Here is a 24821-nt window from a genome sequence, read left to right as displayed (position 1 = left end):
CTGATTGTTATTTAGGAACCAAATGAAATAGAATATGTATTCGCATTTTTATGAGGTCCTGAATTTAACCAAATTTTACCAACAATCAATACGAAACTAACGATTTTAAATTGGCTCACCACTTTAGTAGCCTATTGGTCCCAAGCAAACGATTAACGTACCCTATTCTAGTTGAAATTCTATTACTACACTATGTTTGTTTTGATTCGCTATGAAAGTTGGACAGATAAAATGAGGGGTTATTGGTTTTTCCTATGTTTCAAGGGGTGAATCAATTAGCTTGGGACCGAAGAGAGTACCAGAGCCGAGGGGGGCGACACATCTAAATCTCAATATTAGATGATCAAAAAATCTCACACTAGCGAATCATTCTTCGAAAAATCTTCTTGCATTTCTCGCATCTTCTTGCATCGCGCATCATCTTTTTGCAGGAAATCTTCAGAATCGTCATCAATCGTCTTTCTATCTACTCAGCGTGTGAGCAGCTAGCCATAGCAAAACACAATCTTTCCTGCAGCGTAGATAGAGTCGTCCCCCTCGACCAGAGCTGAGCCAAAAAGTTGAGCACGTTATTTCGGGACCTTCTAGTCTTAGACTTACCTCTATGGTTTTACTAAGTAGGAAATATTGGTCAAACTGCGTATGCTTCAGTAGTCCTCGGGACGCTCAATTTGTCATGCCAGGCTACGACACGATTTCAATCAATGCTCCGGTGGTCTTCCAGACGCACCTTGCGGCGTTCTAAGCCACAAACCAGAAATTTGTACAATTAATACGAAACGCTTTCAACCAAAGCTCCGGAGATTTTCCATACACACCACCTTGTGGCGTTCCTTACCACATACCAAAATTTCGCATTAGGTCAGAAATTTTATTGTTTTTGCTATGGTCATTCATGCCGTTTTGTCGGTGAGGAAATATTCATTTCATTAAAGACGATCATTTCAAAACTAGCTAAATGCGCGTCAATCAAGTATTGCACTGCTGCTTGATTGAAAGTTTCAGTACATTATCAATGGTGTATATTTGCATCGATAATGTATTGGAGCGTTGCTTATCATGTGTGAAAATAGCTTCGGAAAGAGGGGGGTGACACATCTAAATCTCAAGTCTAGATGCTCAACAAATCTCACACTAGCGAATCAATCTTCGAACAATCTTCTTTCATTTCTCGCATCTACTTGCATCGCGCATCATCTTTTTGCAGGAAATCTTCAAAATCGTCATCAATCTTCTTTCTATCTACTCAGCGTGCGCGCAGCTAGCCACAGCAAAACACAATCTTTTTTGCATCGTAGATAGAGTCGTCCCCCTCGCTTCGGAATGCCTTTTTGAAATGGGCTATTGTAGCTGCGGTAGAGCTGTCACCTTCTAACTCCCGGGTTCAAGCTTCTTGCATTCATAAGAAATGATTGCAGGCAAATTTTATCCATAATGCTATTGCCAGACAGTGGATGTTAGTCCAAGGGCGAATCTTCATTCTAATCCACGATTCCACATACTATTAATAACCTTTTACACATGAGAACCTCCTATCGATCAGAATGAGTTGTGCATATGTTTAGGATCAACAAACATTTTCAGGCGCAAAGGAGCAACAGGATCGAGCTGATAACGCTTCTTAATTCCAAAATCTGAAGACTGTTTTGAATAATATGTTTAGGTAATGGGCAGCAACAATGGACAGATAAACTACTTACAGCTTCTATTTATTAAATGCTTGATATAACCATAGAGGTAACTCTAAGACCAGAAGGTCCCGAAGATACGTGCTCAACTTTTTGGCTCAGCTCTGGTACTCTCTTCGGTCCCAAGCTTATCGATTCACCCCTCGAAACATAATAAAATCCATGATCCCCTCATTTTATCTGTCAAACTTTCATAGCAAATCAAAACAAACATAGTGTAGTACTAGAATTTTGACTAAAATGGGATACGTTAATCGTTTGCTTGGGACCAATAGGCTAGTCAAGCAGTGAGCCAATTTAAAATCGTTAGTTTCGAATTGATTGTTGATATAACGATTGCCAGCAACGCCGGCTGGGCATATCCTATGGCTTACCCACCCTACTAACAAAAATCCACCATTCCCGTGAGGCTTATGGAGGGTCGTAGAGTTCTCTGCATCTCTCTTAAGTAAGTGTCGGACTAACATTCCTCTCCTTTCCCCACCAGATGCAAGGACGTGGCCAGGACAGCTCTGGTCTGTTGGAGGGAGAAACAATCTTTATCTAAGAGGTAGTAATTAATCACAAATTACTATCTGACAGCAACGGATGGATCTCCTTCTTAACAACAGTTTGGAGCTCGTTCCACCTACGACATTGTGCAACCTGGTTTATGCTATGCCATGAAAATGTGAATCCGGTTATAATAGTCCCAGGAATGACGTTAAAGTATATACATGACATTTTCCAGTATGCAATCTATGAATTACTCCGTTACAAATGCAATGCAACTCACGTATGCTACGGGTGGTCATGAAATAGTTACCACAGTATTCTTCGATACAATCGATGTAAATATTTACATTATTTGACAAATCTCAGGTAATCATGACAGCAGTTGGTCTCTTTTCTTCATTCATATTGTTTTCAATAATCAAACGTCATTACCTGGGTTTTGTCAAAAAAGCTAAATTTTTACGTTGTTTGTACCAAAGAATGGAATACAGCTGTTTAATAGTACACGAGAAAGACACTTGACACCGGTAGGTGAATTAATCAGGGTTTTTATGGTTCACTTCTTATAGTTGTTTTCATCCGTGAAGCGCGAAGAAGCATTCAATACTCACACTGGAATAGCTGTTCTAAGGCGGACCATGCGCCTCCACCAAACAGTGCATAATTATGTCGTCCCGGTATGAATGAAAGACACACAGCCGCAAATCACCCACCCATCTACCACTGCCTACTGAGCCCACCCCTTGACATCCTCACCAAGTACAGGAACCCCTCGTATAGCGCGGTGTGTGATGTCGTCCACCCACCGCAATTTCTCAGCTGTCTGCTGATTTTTTGTACGTCATTAGGGTCAACCATAAACTTGTCACCTGCAGAAAATAAACTCAATTGGACAGCCGGAAGGCCACGCTAATCGCAGGATTCCTGTACCTACCAACCATGTAGGCTGGTAGGTGAGCAACCAACCTAAACAATGTAAAGCAGCCCCCTTGAAGCTGCGGAGCGGACGAAAACAACAACGCTCCGACATTCCAGAATCCTTCCATCCACATGCTGGGTAAAGGTACGCAAGCGCGCCGGAACAGCGGGTTTCCCCTCACTCTCTTTCGAGTCTCGGCCGCCACCAACACTAGCACCGGGATCTCAAGCTGCGAAGCGGGGGCCATCTGTTCTTTTCACTAGAACAAAACGCTGATGCTGATGGATTTGCTTCCAGTAACAGGAGAGACCCCATTCGCGATACAAGTGCCAGGAAAAGCCACTAGACTATTCTAGTTCTCGGTCGTCGGTCAGCCAGCCGCATTTGGCCAATTCTTTCTCGGTCAAGAGCATGGCGGCCAGCTGCTGATTTGTTCCTTAGATTCCTTACCGTAGTTCTAAATTGATGAACCGAGTTGTGTAACTGTCAAGTGCGGGGAATTTGAAGTGCCATTCGATTCAACAACAGTGGAATGTAGTGGATTTGCAACTTGTGTGATGGTGCTTGAAAATCGAGTCAATTCCGGAAATATTTAGTACGTATATTTGTGACAGAAGTGCACCGTTCCGGACGGAGCAGCAATCGGAGTCCTTGATTTCGAGCGAGAAGAATCCGAAGTGACAAGTGAAAGCTGTTTTCCCTCCCGATTTGGAGGGTGCTTCTGCTTCAAGTCGTCTATAATAAGACATGCGATAGAATATCGGGAATATGCGGTGACATAATCCTATTGTCATTGGTGAGATTGAATGTGGGGGATGGCGAGCGTCCCTTTTTATTTTTCTTCATATAGCAAACTTTCTCACAATGGAAAAACAGCGATGGGAAAACGGGAACAATGTGAAGAAGAAATAAGGAAAAAGTGCTGCGACCGTCAAGCCTGACATGATTAAATTGTCGATCGATTTTCGTGTGCTGTTGTTGCTCTGTGTGTGTTGGGGGGAGCAGGGGAGGAGGCCTTCACCCCACTGTTGGAGTTGATGTACCGACGGAAGGGGCATACCTCTATTTATATTTGCATTGCAGTCGTCAAATCGCGTTCCGAGGTGGATGGGTGGATGGATCCTACCTGACTCGGCATCGTAGACAAGTGTTGAGTGAGAGATGGTTTTTATCCCCATCATCATCTCTAGGAAATAGCTTTCGTAATATTGGGGTCGAAGGGGGTTGTGCTGACAGGATGCTGGTTTGTTGTGGTGATCAGGGTTGATTTGTGTTTGATTGGTTTTGCGGTGGAATAGCGTTTGCGGTTGATTTTTTTTTTTTGGTGGATTGCGAATAAATTGGATTCTTTTGAAGTGCTTTTCATGCTATTTTGAGTTTTTCGGGGAATGGAAGCAGTGATGGCAGATAGGTTGACGGAATGATATGTATCCAGCTATGATCCAGCTTTTTACGCTAGCGTGCCATACCATTTGAATCATCCCTATTTGACATTAGAAGATTACGATTATAGCAGCATCATAGCAATCGAAGGCTTGGAAAATGTTATTGACAGTATTGATAAAAAGAGAAAAACAATGGCTCTTTGTTACAATGCAGGGGGAATGACACATCATTCATCCTCATCCCACATCCATTTTATCCTCAAATCCACATCCACATCAATGACATTTTTTTTTAGAAATTTTATTTCTATTCCAGGTATCTCTTTTTTATTTATCCTTATAGGCCCAAACGCAATGTGGACGGAAGCGGAACGGAAACGGAAAGTTTGACAGTTGTCACAAATGACATCAAGAAGCCTAACCGATGTCGATTTGGTTCTAACTAGTTTTCAATCCGACAAGCAGGCTTACTCAGATCGGGCTTTTCCGCTGCCGCTGCCGTTCCGCTTCCGCTGTCATTGCGCTTGGGCCTTATGTCTTTTCCGATCTATTACTTTCATCCCGCTCGCATGCCGCAGCAGCACTGCCAAGTCTTTTTTGAAATAAAATGCATCCGAATGAGTGTCTATCCCCCTGGTTAAATGGATGGTGAGGGGTGATAGTGGGACTGAGCCGGGACGGGACTTGACAATCCAGCTTCTCACTCTTCTTAATATTTTTGATGAATGCCCGTCGAAAATTAGTTCATGGTGTTTGACGGAGTTGACCAATGATGCCAGGATTGCAAAATGATTTTTATATTTTAATTTGAATTTGATTCGGAGTTTCTACCGAGGGGGACGACTCTATCTACGATGCAGAAAATATTGTGTTTTGCTTGGCTAGCTGCACGCACGCTGAGTAGATAGAAGGAAGATTTATGTCGATTTTGAAGATTTCCTGCGAAAAGATGAAGTACGATGCAAGTAGATGCGAGAAATGAAAGATGATTTTTCGAAGATTGATTTGCTAGTGTGAGTTTTTTTGAGCATCTAGAATTGAGATTTAAATGTGTCGCCCCCCTCGGTTTCTACCGCAGTTTAGCACCTTGTACATCATTTTTGCTTTACACAATAAAAACAACCATAAACAATCAAGGATAACCAAAGTGCTCAAACGGTTCCAAATTGGGCCCTGATTAGCCTCCCAAAGTTTGAACTCATTTAGTGAGAAACTGACTTGGCACAAACGATTTGAAGTTTATATGAGAATTACTATAGAGAAACCATAATTTCGGTAAATATCGATCTCAAAATTTACCAGTTCACTCTGCTTTAGAAAATGATAGCTGAGCTTGTTGAAAATTTTCTCAGCTACAACTTTGTTGAAGATCTCTTTTAGATCAAATGTAAGGAACAAAAATTGATTCAAGTTACTGATGTCTTATGATTATGCTCAATCAACTGTTCAGCAGGCAACATTGGTGTTTATGGCGCGTAGAATAGAGGACAAAAATCATGGCTACTATGTCACACTGCAGAATACAGTGTTGCGCACAATACAGTTGCTTAATCTTGCCACAAGATTATCAATCTCAATTAAACAATTAATAACTATTTAATTTGACGTTTGGCTGAAAAATGATTTTCTGCAAAGTTGTAGCTAATAAAAATTCCCATAAGAATAGCAATATAATGTGTTAACAGTACAATATGTAAAAAAGCTAGAAGACAATGAACATACAGTTTTGTTTTCTCATGGTATTTTCAATATAAACTTCAAATGGTTTGTGCCAAGTCAGTTTCTTATCAAATGAGTTTAAACTTTCGGGGGCTAATCAGGAGCCGATTTGAAACCGTTTGAACACTGTGGAGCAAAAATTTAAATACATTGCATCAGTCTAATATCCATCTCTTAAAGCACGCCGTGGACCCTATTTTCCAACTTTCCTTTCGCAAATATAAACAATTAACAACGCCATTGACGTCAACATTGATTCCGGCATCACTGCCAGCCAGATTGATGTGATCCCTCTGTCCTTTTTATTCCACGATTACTATTGTCAAATCGATCAATCAGCAACTGGCTCGCTACCCGATTGTCAAGTCCCGTCCCAGGGACTGAGATGTTTGGTGATGAAACGGTATCCAGCTTTCCATGCTCGGTAATGACTAGAAATACTCAGAGGGAGAGATAGGCGGAGAAAACAAAATACAATTCGGCAGCAGGGATTTGTTCCTAAATTATCTTGCAACCCTTGCTAGAAGCTAGTATTCCAAATGACTTTTATTTTTGATTCGATTTACGTGCAAAATAATAATTGATCGCATCGTAATATTTTGCACATTTCTAGTTGCCATTCATTAACCAACGAAGATCAATTGATCAATAGAGTTAGAATATTGTTTTTGGTTCCAAAAACTAGTTGAATTTGAGAAGCACACAAAACATAAAAGTGATTGAATTTCTGTTCGGTTGCAATACTATTAAATTTATTCTAGTAGAAATCCTCGGAAAATTCTAATTGGAATATTCGATTGGCTCAGATTTTGACAGTTCATTTGGCTCAAAACATTCCCTCCGCCCATCTCTCCCTCTGAGTCGAGGGGGGCGACACATCTAAATATCAATTTAAGATGCTCAAAACATCTCACTAACGAATCAATCTTCGAAAAATCTTCTTGCATTTCTCGCATCTACTTGCATCGAGCATCATCTTTTTGCAGGAAATCTTCAGAATCGTCATCAATCTTCTTTCTATCTACTCAGCGTGCGAGCAGCTAGCCACAGCACAACACAATCTTTCCTGCAGCGTAGATAGAGTCGTCCCCCTCGCTCTGAGTATTTCTAGTAATGACGGCCTGTTTGTATGAATAAATGTATCCTTAACTGTGATTTTTGACACTTCCTGGATGTTCGGATTTTGACCCCTCCCTTTCCCTCTCCCAGGAACAGAAGAAAATGGAACAACATACGCCTTCCAGTTAGTGTCAAAAAGCACAGTGAAGGATACATTTATTCATACCAACAGGCCACCAATACCGAGCATGGAAAGCTGAATAGATAAACAACAGAGATGGTCATTCCCAATCGACCGTATGGTTTGATAAGTCGTAAGGACTTCGGTTGACTGACCGGAGTCAAGGTAAATGTTGAAATCATACCTAGTCAGCTGGTGGACACATGTAATGGGGATGCAATTCGAAATTAAATTGTCCTAAACATCTTTAAACATCCTTGAACATTTCTGGACTTTCCTTAAATTTCCGGAAATTTAAATTTACCCAACTGCCTGAAGTTATTGGCATTACCCTTAAGGTCTATGAGCTTTCCCGACGATCTCTAGACCTAACTTTTCCGAGGTTTTTGGGAATTAATTAAAGTTTCCACAATTTTCCTCAAGTTCTCTGAACTACTTTGAAGTTTTCTTAACTTTCCAGATGTTCTTTAAAACTTGTTGAAAGCTCCTGCAATTTTCCTCGGGCTGATGAAACGGCCTTGGAGTGCTCAAAGCTTCCCTGAAGTTCCCAAAGAAACTTGGGTGCTAAACCATGATCTTCTGCTCAGTACGCAAAAACGGTTGCTCTAAAGCCACCGTGCTATTTACATCACCACAAGCTACGATGGATATTTCTAGCCCGAGAAAGCAGTTAACAGTATTTTTCAAACCGCTTAACACTTAACACGCTTACACACTTAATCTAGCTCGATAAAATCTCCAACAGCCGATTACTTCGGCAGTAAATTTTGCTGATATCTCTGCAAAATATCTGTTTGTTAGCTGATATCTCAGCAAAATGTTATTTGTTAGCTGAGTCTCGGCAATTGTTTTACTGAATCTCAGCAAAATAAATTGCAGAACTACTCGGCTGTTGGAATCTCGGCGAAAAAATTTAAGTGTGTACGTCAAATTGTAATATACCTATAATTTTTTTCCATACCGTTACGTACGAGTTCTATCTGTTACGATTAGATTATATCTTAATATCTTTTCCCAGCAAGACTCAAGCATGTGTTTGAAAATCCTACCCTACCTAAGTATATGGCAAACACTGATTAAACTGAAACGAACTCACCAATTTAGTTGATTTAGTTGCTCAAGGGGTGGTCACTCTACACACTTATTTTGCGCCAACTTTTGTCTCAGTGTGCCGGCAGTGCCAAGAGTGTCATCAGACTGAATGTTTGAATAATCATATGTTTGGCAACCCGGTAATTTTGACAGTTCACATGTTTTATTTTGAAGAAACAAAACAACAAGCAGTGGAATCCTATCCCAGATCCTAACTGTCGTAATTCTCGGTTCGTTGCTCCCAAATTATCTCGGAAAAAGGACTACAATGAACCGTGAACGTTCTCCGGGGAGGCACTTCCAATTTCCGACAGGACAATAACTTCTACTGGATTGGAGTATGATGTGGACTCGGATGAACCACAGGTGACGGTGGTAAGAAGACGAAGCGAGCGTGCATCATCAGAGGAAACTGGTCCAGATGCTCTTCAGATTCTGATGAACGCTTCCGGGAGGAGTCACAGATGCGTCGCCAGCGTTCTAGTGGGAGTTTCAACTGGAATTAGACTTCGCTGGCGGAGGTGGAGTTTAATAAGTCAGACAGCCCAAGGATCGGACAAATGGAGAGAAGTATGATGTCTCTGGTGAAAAGCAGTGCCGGCTAGAGAACACCTGTAAAAGCTGGGGCGCTTTCGATGGTAGGAAAGCACACGCCGGGGAAGATTCTACCTCCGAACATGGTCCGAGTGATCATCGATGTCAGTTACGATGAGGAACGAATCATGAAACTGAATGTCGGTTGGCTGATCAACGAAGTGGTGAAGCGTTACGGAATCAAACATGGTAAACGAACACTGATAAAACTACTACGGCCAGATTGTGGCCTTTGTATGGACACCGATCCCTTGACGACCTTATGTGTCTTGGATTTCATAATCAATTCGTACCTCATAGAGTTCTAAAAGCTGCGTTCGGACTTCTTCTCCGCCAAGCCTATAAATATTTTATTTACAGCGCTGGGTTACCAGGGTCGTTTCCGAGAGCTAAACCTATCCTTTAACCAACTCACCTTCGACTTTCAGGAGCTCACCTTCAAGCCCTTAAACTGACCAAACAACATGTTACAATTCCACTTAACCTCGTTCCGCTGTGATTTCAGTTCCGTCACGAATCTCCTCTCCCCAAATCGATCTACCAGCGTCTTCAACCGTCCCTTCATTTCCTCCTTCAGGGTCTCGATCTCCCCACCAACCAACCAATCAACTCACCAATAATCACATTCCGAATCGGCATTATGACCAGTAGTCCTTCATGGTCATCTTTTCAATCAGCCCCCTTCCGAATTTTGATCAAACTGTTCTGAAACACCAAAGCCTTCCGCACCAGATCCTTGAACAGTTCGATCGTCTTAAGTGGAGGTTCTCCGATCTCGAAGTCTTCCGGTAGCGACTCCAGCACCACCCGCAAGAATTCCAGTATCACCCCCAGATTACAGTTGTACTTGGCAACGGTCATCGCCTTGATGACCTCGCTCATCCTAATGTCGGAAATTCACGGTTGTAGTTATGAAACCAAAAATTGGATTGTCAACAACAATTATTAGCATTTTGATACATGCACAGAGTAGGCGCAGATATAGTACAGTGTTGCCAGTAACTATAAATATCGTGAAAATTTCTAACCATGGGTGCCAATGAAAGTGCTCTAGTGTGCCCATCTGTATTTTTGAATTACTGTGCGGAGTGACCAACCAACAATCAATTCGAAACTAACGATTTTAAATTGGCTCACTACTTGACTAGCCTATTGGTCCCAAGCAAATCGATTAACATACCCCATTCTAGTATAAACTCCAGTACTACACTATGTTTGTTTTGATTCGCTATGAGAGTTTGACAGATACAATGAGGGGTTCGTGAATTTAGCTAGGGACCGAAGATAGTACCAGAACTGAGCCAAAAAGTTGAGCTCGTTTCTTCGGGACCTTCTGGTCTCAGAGTTACCCCTTGCTGCCGATGCAACTTTGTCCGTAAACTTCACGTGGATTTCAAACCGCGAAAAATCGTGGATAAACTGGAAACTTTTCTCAAACCAATGCCAATCCATTTCCGGTACCGCCATCGAACGAGTGTAACATGAAAAAGACTTGCTAGTTGTTCGGTTCTTCTGCCACTCTCCGGATGGTATCCATGTATCCGTTGGTCGGCTGGCTTCCGATGTGAAAGGGTTCTCACGGCGGAATTGTCCGCAACGTCCGTTATTTTCCACAGACGAGCTTGTTGGGATGGAAGAGGTCTCGGAAAAGTTCCGGATTTACCTGATCCATAACGGTTGGTTCCGTAACGACCTGGATGATACGCGGAATGTACAGCTCGAATGCAGTTCACTAGTAGAAATGTCTACAGAAACTAACATTTCAGGTTAAAATCCACTTCTGGAAAACTGAACTGGGGATTGTACTTCATTAAAAGCACATAAGACTGGGGAGTCACGAGAAAACTATTTGACAGCCAAAATAAACACGACCGTTCGCCGGCACAGCCTACTTCGTTCTCTGCCCCAAAGTTCACGTAACCTTAGATTATTAAACTCAAATGAAGCAGCTTCAATAAAACTCCTGCAATTTTCCTAGATTTAATGGAACTGCCATGAAGCTTTTGATCATCACTAATAAAGTTCCCGAAATTTGGGTAAAATCTAGAGAACTGCCCTAAAGCTATAGCAACTGAACATAAAGGACGTTGAAACTTCCCCGTAGCTCTGGACGCTCTCAGACCATTCTTTAAATTCTTGCAACTCACTTGAAATTCTCAGAACTTCTTGAAGGTTGCCGCACATTTTTTTCTGTAGTTAATGGAACTAACATAAAGTTCTAAAAATTTCTCTTAAATTCTCGTACCTTCATTAAAAGTTCCACAATTTTCCGGGCGTTCGGACGATGAAGTTTGTTTGGACTTTGTTCTTGGAACATATTGTCGTGACCGGACCGAGGTTTCCAGCCTCGGCCACGGCAACACGAATTAGCGATGCAGCTCTCACGGGTGCGGCTGCTTCTATTGCTGAAACCTAGACTATCGTGCTGTGAAAAGCAACGGTCTATCAGCGGCCGGAAAGATATGGAACCGGTGGGGAACATTGTAGGAGACCGACTATAGAGGATGATGAATAGACTTCTGTAGTTTGTTTTGTGTGAGTTGTATCATTAATTGAATTAAGGGTGTTGATGGGGTCTGAATAACTACCTCTTTCTCTTGAGCCCACTCTAGAACCTACATTTCGTATTTAGATCTTAAGTGAACTGCTGGTCTGAGCTCCTCTGGTATATTCAATCAGAGGATGGTCCTGAATATACAGTCAAACAGCACGTAATGTTGTGAACAACTTCAATGCCAGTTGTCCAGCAGTGCTCCCATTTTATTTACAACCATCCAATGCCTTCGAGATTGTGCCGAATCTAATTTCGGCACAATGTGCTGAGTGACTTACCCCTTGATCGAACGCTTTATTCCATTTGAGATTGTACTGGACCACTCTTCATGGGTTAGAGTAGAGGTACACGTGGTATTTCATCAAAAAATGTCCAGAAAGCACTAGCACATATCTGTAATAGCTGATGAGGGTCGTGTTGACAGAACCATGTAGACATTGTATCTGGATTTTTTTTTAATTAATGGAATGTCAGGGAATTTGGTTTTATGCATTGAGTCGACACTCTGTTATTGCAAAATTTAACCACCAATTGGGTATGTGCGTCTCCTAATATATGTTGGACCTTATTGTGTCCGACAAAATTTAACCTTCGAGTAGATCGGTGCGTCTGTTCGATCCAACTGTGTCCAACAAAAAAATCAATCCTTTGAGCGACTTTGAATAGTAAAGTTTTAGTATTCTAGGTCTTCATTTTAAACCTGGTTAGCTCGGAAATTTAGCTGCTATACAATTGATGAGATGGAATCAACTTACAGAATTTTGGAGGCGAATTAGCATTTGGTTAAGCGCATTATTCGGAATAATTTTCTTGCGGAGCTGGGTCTCAAAATGTGCTCAAAGGAGAGAAAACAATATAATGGGATTAAAGACAAGCGTTTCATATGTAAGATGTACAACAGGGTGAATTTCCGCTCCTAGCGTTAAGCTCGAAAACAGTCAAAAGGAAATTCTAAGCGTGAGAAAATTGCCATGCCAAGGACCTCTCCTCGTATCATGGAGTAAATCGAAGTAAGATGGTAAGAAACGGAATCATGAACTTGCTGGAAAACGCTAAGCGATTAAGCAAGCCTTTTTGTAGAGTTATATCGAGGTGGTTGCAGTTTCCTCCACATATCGCTATCAATTATATTGTAACCGTTCTGCTACAAAGGTTCAATACAATATTTTAAATTTGCACCATGTGATCGAGCGTTCAAGTAAATTTGTATGACACTAGCGGTGAAATCCACTGGGCAGACGATACGGCCATGCTTAACGGCCTAGACAAATCTCAGCAAATCTTGGAAGCTCATCTATAACAGTTAGAGCTGTAAAGGGGTTGTAGTAGATAGAGTTAGTGTTGAATAAATAATGAGTAGAATCAAGTGAGCGTGAAGCGTGATAGTTCGCATGTAAACAGAATCTCATTGGTTAGAGAATTTTGATAGGTTAGCAGGTATAAATATGAAGTACCTAAGCTCGTTGAAGTCATTCAACTAACTAACAAGTTAAACTAACTCGTTGAAGTCATTCTTGTAACGAATTTTGGAGGTAACGGACCACCAGCAGCAGTAGCAGCAATAGAAGCAGCCGCACCCGTGAGAGCTGCATCGCTAATTCGTGTTGCCGTGGCCGAGGCTGGAAACCTCGGTCCGGTCACGACACATATGTAATATTCTGCTCTGAAGTTAATCGAACGGCTGTGAAGTTCTCAAATTTTTCTCAAGTTGTTTAGAAAAGAAAAGGCATCTCGAAAAGAATTTCTATATAATTTTAAGGATAATTCCTGGTGAACTATCGAAAAATTTAGATGATCATTTTAAGATAATTTTGACCAAAATTTTAAGTCAATTCGGAGGTGAATTGCATAAAAATTTGAAGGAGAATTCAAGCAAATAAAAAAAAAACTAAAAGTGGATTCTTTGGAAAAGTTTAAAATTCGTTTCGAATCTAAGGACGAACTACCTGTTTTTTTTTTGTTTTCTGTAGATAATTCCTGGGTTGTTATAAAGAAATGTTCAGAACACTCCCAGATAGCATCTCCAATTTATTATAGATGAACTCTGAAAAGAACTCCGAATGGAATTCGTTTTGAGCGAATCAAATGCAAATTCCAGGAAAAATTCTGCTGTTTTAGTGATTACTTATTTAACCTAGTGATCTCTTCGGCTCAATAGCATCTGTTTTTATGCTAAAGGTGAAAGAGGACGACATTTATTTAAAACAGTTCGAAAGCAGTTTTTTCGTTCTTAACCTAAATTACGTTCATGAAAACGTGTTCATTGCATTCTACTTACCTACCGGGACACAGTGAACATATTTCAACTCACGTCCCCATAGGGTGCTGCACGCTGACGTTACGAATGAACGCGATGAACCCGCATTCATCAGTTTGACATCCAGTGGTGGTTTGTTTACCTTTGCTTGTTAGTCGATTCAAGTGAATTTGAGGTTTAAAAAAAAAAAGAATTAAAATATATGATATCCGACTATGTTCGTTTGAAAAATATTCCTCACCAAAAAAACGGCGTTCCACCGAAATTGTACGAGATCTTGGTGTGACCGGTCCTCAAACGTGACGCTATCTTCTGATCCCGCTGGTTCAAAACTGGTCTGTCCATTTCCTCGTCGTCCCTTTGATCCGTCTGATGAAGAGGGAGCGATTTTGGGCCCACTCTGCGTCCCAAGCTTCCCGTACTTTGCTCACGATCCAGCGCTTGACATCGTGTAACGGTACTTCGTTGGTATAGCGAGGGGCAGATGGTCCTGCCCCAGCCAGAAAGTCAGCTTCAGAGTTGCCTGGTATTCCACAGTTCCCCGGAACCCAGCAGAATACCGTGTTTGATGGCGCGGACTTTATCGTCGTCTTCACCCAGGGATGAGTCGGGGCCTCGGATGTCAGGCGGATGTCGGCGGAATTGTCTCCGGCTTTGAACCTGTCCTTAATCCGGCTTTCGATTTTCGGTAATGGTGTTTGCCAGAATTTGTCTCCATGCCAGTGGACCCTGGCCACTGGGGAGAAGATCTTCGTTGGCAGCCGTGCGGAGGAGTCTGTTTCCCTCGTCGAAGATGAAGATCCCTTGATTTCCGGATGTCTTCGAGATGAAAGCAGCGGCTTTCAAAGTTGATGAATCGGTCAACGAGAACTCCCAGAACTCGGACGGTCTTCTTCAGCGGTATGGACTGGTCGTCGATTTCGATCGGTGGTCCGCTAATTCTGTGTCGAGAAGGGCAGACATGGCACCTGATGCTTTTAGAGGCTGATAATTCAAAGCCTACTGAGTGAGCGGAGATTGCCACTTGGGCTTTCATCGTTGTACGTACTGGCGTGGGTCCGGTGGTGACGATAAGGATGTCGTCGGCGTAGACGAACACATAAATGTTTTTCGGTAGTTGACGGAAGACTCCGTTCATCGCCACGAGGGACAGGGTAACGGCGATAGCCGATCCTTGTGGGACACCCATTTCCTCGGGGAAAAGCCGGGATTTGGTGTTGCCGACTGCGACTCGGAATGAGCGGTTGGACAAGAAGTTCTGGATGAAGTGAACGATGGGTCCGTTAAGGCCCCAGTCGCTTAGTTGCTTAAGGACGAGGGGCGTCCACGTTCTATTGAAGCCCTTCGATGTGTCGAGCGATACTAGCTCGGTGTGCAGACCACTGTCGTAGGCGTTCTTGAGAACTTCCCCTAGGGTTGCGAAATAGGTGGACGTTCCGAAACCTTCTCGGCAAGAGCGTGCTGTTGGTGATCAAGGAAATTTCCAGCTTCGGGGTGTTGCTTCAGTCTTCGAGTGACCATACGCTCTGGGACTTTGACCATACAACATGTTAGCGCTATTGGACGAAACTTGCTGAACGGGTTGGTAGTTCCCACCCCGGCTTTCGGGATGGGAACTACCAAGCTTTTCCTTCCATACTGCTGGGTAACCGTTAGTGAGCCAGAGCTTGTTGAAGAGGTCTAGCATCCGTAGCTGTCCTGGTACCGGTAGTTTCTTGAGTAGAGGATATCCGATTTTGTCGGGTCCCGCCCGACGTGAAGTGGTGTCGTGCGTCGTTTCCCACTAAGGGCGTTGATTCGCTGCCAGAGATCGGCCGAGGATTGCGATGCGTTCATCCCTTCCAGGAACTCCATCCAGCTGGATCGCTTTGCATCACGGTTTTCTTGTCGGGATTGGTTGTGTAGTTCACGGTAGTGACAAAGGGTCTCCTCTCTGTCGTGGGGTCCGATGGGGAGCCCGCACGATGAAGTGCCTTGTGCCGGGCTTTGACTGCCTTCTTCCTATCTTCATTCCACCAGCGGAGGGCTTTTCTCCCAGGTACGCTACTGGTATTGGGGATGGTGGCCGTTGCTGCTTCGTATATGGCGTCCGAGAGGTCCTCGATACTGTCCGGGTTCCGCTGTAGTAGTAAAGTCTCCACAGTGGCGCCGTAGCTTTCCCAGTCCGCTTGTTCATACCGCCATCGCGGCCTCCGTGTTACCGCCGGGACGAAGGTCACCGAGAGTTGAATTTGCATGGGGTAGTGGTCACTACCGTTCCACTGTGTTTTATCAGCGATATGGCGACTGGCGGCTGTTACGTCGATAGCAGATGTGTATCTCCCGTTGAAATACGTTGGAGCACCATCGTTCAAGATTACCATATCTTCCTTTTCGAATATGTCCACGAGGTTCGTGCCACGAAGGTCCGACCGAGGGCAACCCCAATTTGAGTGGTGCGCGTTGACGTCCCCACCTAAGATGCGTGGTTCAGGTAATTTCATTAGGGTCTCGCTGAGTTGACAGTTGAGGTTGCCGATTCGTCCACATGTCAAATAAGCGCAGGCAACGGTGATGTTGACTGGCTCTGTAAGTTGAACCCCGAGTATGGGTAACTGTGAGTCCAAGTCGATAGCGCGGAAAGGTACCGTGTTTAGTACCAGCCTTTGTTTACCTCCTGCAATGCGATGACCCAGGGTTGATCACCTTGGTAGAGAAGATCGAGGTCTCCAATCCGCTGCACGAAGCCGTTAACGTTCCATTGGAGTATAGAGTTGGCCGACTTGGGCAAGGGCGGGTGGGGAATTGGCTACGTATGCTGAATGAGATAGAGCCCCACCAAGGGCAGGTGGAGGCGTTCCACCCACCCAGGGCAGGGATGTCCCAACGGAGGGAGAATTGGTGTTATTCGACAGCACTTTGCTGTTGCTCGCATCTTCCAGAGATGCTGCGACTTACTTTGTTCCCGCGAAGTCCTTCGGGGAATGGGCTGAATTTTCCTTGTCCGTCCCGATACTGGAACTATCCTTTCTTCCCTCGTCGTCCACAGGGGGATGGGTGTTGCCACCCTTGTGCGAACCTCTTCCAATTTCCTTCCGGTGTCGGAGGGTTATCGTAAGTTCCGATATGGGAATAGCGTCCGCACTGACGGGACCCCGACTACCGGGGCTATTGCTGGGCTCTTCGTGGGGTTTTTCGTCGACGAGCCACGGGGGTGGTGAAATTTGGTGTCGGTGTTGACTCGTTCGTGTGCCCCCCCCCCAACCAAAACATCCCGTCACCAGAACGGACGCCGTTTTGTGTCGACTGCCCAGGTACCGTAGGAGGACATCAAGGTGAAAGTCGTTGAATAAGAGATTTCTCGCGAGCGTGATCCAACTGTAAACAATGGTGCTGAGCGCTGCGCATGTTGTTTCCGGCTCAGACGTTCGATGATACTGAAAAGATCCGCATTAAGACGACCTACCGATATCTACCGATAAAAGTTTTGAGAAGCTACCGGTAATGAAAAAAATAATCTGGCCACTCTGTAAATGACAAACTATATCAAGTTACCGTAATGTGAACACCTCAGCCTATTGGTCCCAAGCAAATCGATTAACGTACCTCATTCTAGTCGAAATTCTAGTACTACACTATGTTTGTTTTGATTCGCTATGAAATTGTGACAGATAAAATGAGGGGTTTGTGGATTTTCCTATGTTTCGAGGGGTGCATAGATTAGCTTGGGACCGAAGAGAGTACCAGGGCTGAGCCAAAAAGTTAAGCACGTTTCTTCGAGACATTCTGGTCTTAGAGTTACCTCTATGGTATTAGTTTCTATTGGATTCGCCTATACAACTTTCCGAAAATCGGATGATCAACAACAGAGGGATTTTCGAACATTATAATTAATTTTCGAAGTGTCAAATTTAAGTGCAAATTCTCCAAATGGAACACAGCCTTAGGCTTTGTTCCATTTAGTGGATTTTCACTTAAACTTGACAGATGAAAAAAACCCACTATTGTTCCAGACTTATCTTCCGATATTCAAGTAGGTCATGGTCAACATTGATTCCTGGTCGGCCAGAAGAAATAAGTCTCAATAGCAGGTTTATTTGAGAATTTTCCATCTGTCAAATTTAAGAGAAAATTCATCAAATGGAACACAGACGTCAAAATACACTGCTTTGCTCGATTGGAACCACTTTTTTTCAGTTTTGTGGTGACAGTCGTCCATGCTTTTACTAGAGTGCTTTAATCTTGATACCCGATCCAGGTTGGAAGTGAATAATAAACGAATTCGCTATTACTGTCAATCATATTTGGGGGATTCCTGTATGTTTTTTCACAGATTGAAATCTGCAAAATGTACAAGATTAAAAGCTAACCAAGTTAAATTAACTTTTGCTAACACAGCAACGCATTCCCAGGCCTGGCAGGATCCAAACAATGCACATAACTTCTAAGAAAAGTTATGACCGACCAAGCGTCTCCATGATAACTTCGAAAACTAATGTAAACTTCTCTAGTGGGAACCTACTTCTCGTCGCCAGGCTACCGCTCGCATCCTAGCGTTCTTCCCAAATCATCACACCAACACGACGAAAATCGATCCCACACGTCATGGCAGCCCGTGGCCAGACGCTGCCAAAAACCCACAATAGCCCATCAATTATTTCGAAAGTCCCTTCATCGCGTCCATGTTGCAGCCGCCACCCACCCCCTGGCAATACATAATTCATGCAACTTTCGCGGACGGAAAATCCGAATTCTGGAAGCACTTTCACCCCGACGCCGTCACGACAATCGCGCTATCGCATCTCCCCCTTCAACTCAACTTAGGTACAAGTAGGTTACGCGGCGGAGTAGTGAAATCGAATCAAGTCAAGTGCGCCAGCAGCCAGCAGCAGCACCGGAAGAATCATTGTGAAACGGGAAATTTTGTGCGCTTGCCTCCGGTCACGGCTTCGAGTTCCTCTGTGTGTGTGTGTGTTGGGGCACGCGTGGGTGGACTGGAACGGACGACACATGAGCAGACCGACCGAAAGCACGTGCTCGCTGCATTTGTTTATGGACGCTTCCATGTGAGTGATTTGTGAGCTTTGCACCCCGCGCGGTTGCCACGTTACCAACGCCCGAAGACGACGACGACGACGACGGGGAATTGTAAATAAACAACCAACACCGATGCATGTTCTGATTTCGAACGTTTTTTTTTCAGCACCACGCGCTTTCTCACACGGTGGGAGGCAAGAATGGAAAAACGGAAAGCGTTTGTGCGGTTGTGTAAGTGATTTGTTTTCCTGAACATTTGGCGATGTGTGTGGTTGTGTGAGTTTAAGGATTCACCAAAAAAAAAAGAACGAAAAAGGAGAAGAATCAGGACGCGATCTGCCATCATCAATAGCAGTGTGAGTGTGTGTGTGCGTGGCGACGGGTTTCGGAGCGGGCGGTCGGAATCGATGACGGGTGAAGCAATGACGTCACGCGTATCAGCTGTCGGAGGAAATTTGGTCGCACCGCATCTGCAGCCTCCCAATGCGAACCACCCGGTGCAGGCCCTGCGAACCGATGACATCGAGGTGCAGGTTATCGAACAGGTGGCGACCGAGCTGCATACCAACGAGAGAAAGGTAGGTACCTGGCGGCCGAGGGTCAAGTCCGTTTGTTTTTTTGTTTTTGACATCACGGCATGAATACTTGATATCGAGTGCCGTCAATCGATTGGATGCCATCGGATTCCTTTCATTAATATATGACCGAATCAGTCGGAGTTATTTCGGGCGTGGGTGGGAAAATAAACACAAAATAGATTTTGTGAAAAGGGAAACGCTTTGGTTGAATGCCACATGCGTGGAATTTGGGGCGGATTTATTTAAAGGAGCGGAAGTTTTTTTTTTGTTGATTTATTCGGATAATCGTGTCGTGGTTGGCTTAAAGATTTTCGGCTTGTTCACAGGGAGCAGTTCCACGCCAAATGACGGATCGGAAAACTCGACCCTCTCCGATTTGCATAATTATTTGTTATGGACAATGGTTCACATTTTTGATAAAATTTGGCCATTTTGGATCTTGTAAAACTTTCAAAATGGCGACTTTCAAATTTTTCTAAAGAATTTAGCACAGAAATTGCACTTCTGATCGACAAAGATAAAGATTATGATTTTCTGGGAAACATTCTTTAAGAACCTTCTTTTATGTAGAAGATTTTTTTGTAATCATCTTTTTGAAGCTTATTCTAGATTCTTGCCCGTCGCTCCGCTCCTCTAACTAAATAAAAACACGGGCAGGTCAGTAAATCTGAGTAGCTATGCAGTAAAATAGCATTTTTCCGAGGTTTAAATATTTGAATATAAGTCCAGTGATGCTAGATGGTAGACCTAAGGATCTGTTAGAAAGAGTCCGAAGAACTTTATAAACAGGATCTACAAGACGTCAAAGTCTTGTGTTGTCTGGGGAACTTCAAAAGCGAGGTTACAGGAACATCAAGTGAAATTTCAGTGCAGTTCTACTGCAAGAATGAAGAGCATCTGGTAAATTTTCACTAGTGGACTAGAGTGGGTTTCTAAGTTTTGTTACATGGTGTGTGCTTAGTATATTTTATAAGTGGGGTTGAAGAACAACCGAGGTCGTTCCAGAAGACTTCAAAGCGAATTAAGCGCGAGAAATATCCAACGTTTTTTTTTTTAAATTATGTTTATTTCTGTTGATTATGATAGTACATTGATTTAAAATTGAAGAGTTGGATCGAAGGAGCAGTTGATTTCTGCAGTTAAGAACTTGTTTACCCGTTATCAATAACTGAAAACTTTATGTAGTATTAAACCAGACTTCCTACTGAACACACGTCTTTCTCTAGAGGTTATGAGCCCAGTTACGTCCGGCCTCTGAAGTTGAAGCTAATTGATTTGAAGAATCCAGTAGTTCGTTACGGAATTACGGAGAAAACGGGAGTGAAGATGTCAAGTGCGCTGAAAGTAGGAATAGTCCAGTTTGCTGGTGAAGGATACGACGTGTGGAGGTTCCGGGTCGAAACGCAGTTGTCGGCTCACGGCGTGAAGGAAATGATCACGAAGGATGCACCAGCTGACGAAGCGCAGAGGAAAGCTTTTCAAGAAAAGGACGAAAAGGCGAAGGCTTTTCTAGTTGCGTACATCGCGGTTTCTCATCTGGAGTATGTGCGTGACAAGAACACTGCGAAGGAAATGTGGAACTCCCTGGCAAGCACGTTCGCGAAGAAGGGTTTTGCAGGGCAAACATACATTCGGAGGTCCTTAGCAACGCTGAAGATGGAAGAAGGATCACCGTTAAAGTACCACTTCCGAAAATTTGACGAGTTGGTCCACCAGTTCAAGGGAGCTGGTGCTACTTTCACGGAGTCAGATGCCGTAAGTCAACTGTTCATTTCTCTGCCATCGACGTACGATGTTGTCACCACGGCTATGGAGAACCTGGGAGATGATCAGTTGAAGTTGGCGCGTTTGCTGGCCGAAGAGCAGAAACGAATGGGAAGAGGAGACAATTCATGTGCCAATGGTGTCTCGGATGGATCAGGATCAGCGGTAATCTATTCTACCTGACGATGCAGCGTTATACATCAGATTCGGCTAGCCTTGCGAAAGGTGATGGTGATGAGTTGCAGCTATGGCACAAACGGTTTGGTCACTTGAGCTTCAAGAATGTACGACGCCTGAAGCAGAGCGAAATGGTAGATGGAATCGGGGACATTAAAAATGAAGGTGGATGTTGCGAGTCCTGTGCAGAGAGCAAGATGACCCGGTTGCCATTCAACAAGAGTCGACCGAGCACAACAAGACCAATCGACGATGTTGCTACTAGCGTGGAATTACACTATTGTCCGTTCCAGTTCTGGGTTTACTTTAGTCGGGGAGGAATTTCATTCATTGTCGATCGGGTTTCTCCTTTGTTTCTGTACACCTGCAAGGAATCAACAATTCAAAAAGACATCGAGCCATAATTTGTGGAATTTGCTTGCACATCATATTGGTTTGATGGTTTCATCATTAATTTTTTTCTTCTATGATTTCTCTTCCGGATTGTATTTCCTACATTCACAAAATCTCTAAGCAATTGTCATCAGAGTTGACAAGACAATTGACATTGTCTTCAACCAGAGGTTGTACAGACTGAATATTTAACACTAGACTACGGACAACACACCACACCCATTAGGACAGTAGGGAAATTTTTAGGTTGCCAATATTTGCACCGGCTGGAGTGGGAATCGAACCTTCACTTCGTGGCACTCAGTACGCCTGAACGACGGGTGACGCCCACAAAGATGGATGGAACTCTACTCAGAATTGGCTTGAAGTTCTCCTTTGGTTTCCCAAGGAATTCACCTCACACTTCACTGTGAACTTTTTTTCAGAAATACCTTCAAATTCCAATAATGTCCAACGTTGATGGCCTTTAATAGCAAGTTTGGATTTTAATTTTTTTTTACTAGTGGGTAAATCAATTGCAGTGATATTTTTAAACAACATATTTAAAAAATCTGGAAAATATTTTAAAAAATCTGGAAACATACGTGGTATGTCAGTGTATCTGGAAAGACGACTAAAAATCTGGAAAATCCAGATAAATCTGGAATACTGGCAACGCTGATTCCCCCTGTCAAACATGACATGACTTGACTACACGCTATTTTGAATCTACCCAGTAACTGGGTAGACGGCACCCAGTCTTGTATAAAGCCGTACAGTAAAAGTATGGACGACTGTCACCACAAAACTGAAAAAAGCTGTTCCAACCCTAATAAAAAATTACCATAAACGAATGATAACCCAAATTATTGAACTATTCCACAAATTGTTTGGATGATACCCCGAACATGTCGTTAAGCAAATTAACCATAACATTTTTATTAGGGAATCGAGCAAAGCGGTGCATTTTGATGGTTGGATTGGAACAACTTTTGACAGACGTCCATATTTTTACTGTAGGGCTTTAGTCTTGTAGCCAGTAAGGAGTTGTCAAAACTTGAGTAAACTAGTTTTGTTCAAATGAATAGAATCTACCCAGATTCTGGGTAAGTGGTTCTAATTGAAATTTTCCCTAACTTAAACATGGCGCAGGTTTGAAATGGAGATTGTTCAACTGCCAGTGAAATGTTTACTGTTCAAAATATACAATTCTGACGCTAAAAATGTTACAGCTACGGAACTGTTTGGATTGCGAATGCAGCTATAGTTAGTAAGTATGTTGTTAGTTTCTGAACTTTAAACTTCATTATAATTCTAGGTTATCCAGATATCCTGTGCCGCTTTTCTCGATGACAAATGTTTATGATGTTTATAAAACATATTTAAAAAGTTTATAAAACATATTTAACATTCACGTGGCTTCCGTGGGGCTAGGTAAAATTAAGTTAAAAAAGAAAACTCAATTTTGAGTAATTCTGATCATGAATCCACGTTGACCAAATTGACAAAAAAATAATAAAACGGAGCAGACTGGAACCGAACCATGGACGTTGAGATTACGGGGCCCGTGTGTTGACCACTCGTCTATCAACGCTTGTGAAAATGAAATGGTTAAAGGCGCATACGAGCAACCTCAATGAAAATAAACTTATATTTGAGTTCATTTATTATTACTCAATAGTTGAGTAAATTTTAACCAACGCCGCTTTTCTGATTCACTCAACGGCGGACCTCAAATGATAGAACCCAACGTTGAGTTTTTGACGTAGAACTACGTCTTTGTCGACTATACTATACGACTATACATCCTTTTTTTTCCATATTCTGCACAAAAGAAACGTTCTGCCCCGCCCCCATTCATAATAAAATGGGGGGAAATCCTGTCAGTTGCGGGGCTTAGAAAGTATGTTTTGTGTAGAATATGTAAAAAAGGAGGGACTTCGGATGTTAACCTAAATGCATATATCATGCATCATAGATAGAGATAGATAGATAAGTTCTACGTCATACTGCGGTCGTGTCTAGGACACAACCCTTAATTTTTTTAAACTTAAATTTGAGTATTTTTTCTTACCGTGTAGATGAGCCGATAGATGAGCTACAGTCGGGTGAGGTTAAGTTTGATAGAGCTGCTGCAGCGGTCATATCGACAAATTTCTATTAAATGGGTAAAGTTTACCCAAGTTACCAAATGTCAACATCTGAGTAACCGTTACCCAGTTTCTGTCGCCAGTACGTTTACCCATGTTTGGGTAAATGCATGTTTACCCATGTGACAGGTTCAGTTTTGACCGAACTGAGTATACGCTACCCATTTTGGGTAGTTTTTAAGTAGCGTGTGCACGCTATTTCAAAACTGACCCAAATTTGGGTAGAATCCACCCGGATCGTTCAAAACTGAACGTACCCAAAAATGGGTAAACTGTGTAGGGAGCGAGGGGGACGACTCTATCTACGAAGCAGAAAAGATTGTGTTTTGCTGTGGCTAGCTGCACGCACGCTGAGTAGATAGAAGGAAGATTTATGTCGACTTTGAAGATTTCCTGCAAAAAGATGTTTGTTCATTTGTCAACTTGTCACTCTCAACACAGTTTACCCATTTTTGGGTAGGTTCAGTTTTGATCGATCTGGGTGGATTCCACCCAAATTTGGGTAGTTTTGAAATAGCGTGTATAGCTTGTTTCGTTTGTCAAGTGCATCAGTTCATTTCATTTAAATTGATGCAATGAATGACTCAAATATTGCTTCCTTCGTTTTTCCACTTTCACTTCAATTCGGGGACCATTCGACTTGTCACGCGTCGCGTCGTCTGGAATGTTATTTTATATTGAACGAAAATTTAATTAACGAAATCTAAATTAAGTCCGGAACAGCCTCAAATACCCTACAATATAGGAATTTTCGGAATGAAGACGACGTGAAGGTGCCAAAAAGCGATGTCCGACGCCATTTTGGAATCCAATACGGCGGT

General features: G+C 42.9%; 1 protein-coding gene across 2 annotated transcripts in view; it reads left to right on the top strand.

Annotated features, from left to right (window-relative positions):
• The first annotated feature begins 3425 nt into the window (after nt 1-3425).
• Nucleotides 3426-24821, top strand: part of Nepl16 (Neprilysin-like 16) — a 46386-nt gene continuing 24990 nt past the window's right edge. The window contains exons 1-2 of one of the 2 annotated variants that reach the window (XM_065231315.1): nt 3426-3697; nt 19126-19537. In XM_065231315.1, the coding sequence (XP_065087387.1) occupies nt 19367-19537 (171 nt within the window). In that variant the 5' untranslated portion in view covers nt 3426-3697; nt 19126-19366. The other variant, XM_065231316.1, reaches the window with a different exon arrangement.

This window comes from Ochlerotatus camptorhynchus, unplaced genomic scaffold, assembly GCF_037179485.1.
Source record: "Ochlerotatus camptorhynchus isolate MF236.1 unplaced genomic scaffold, CSIRO-AGI_Acam_v1.1 ptg000350l, whole genome shotgun sequence".
Lineage (NCBI taxonomy): Eukaryota > Metazoa > Arthropoda > Insecta > Diptera > Culicidae > Ochlerotatus > Ochlerotatus camptorhynchus.
Note: the sequence above shows the minus strand (reverse complement) of the source record. Positions and strands in the feature narration are given on the sequence as shown.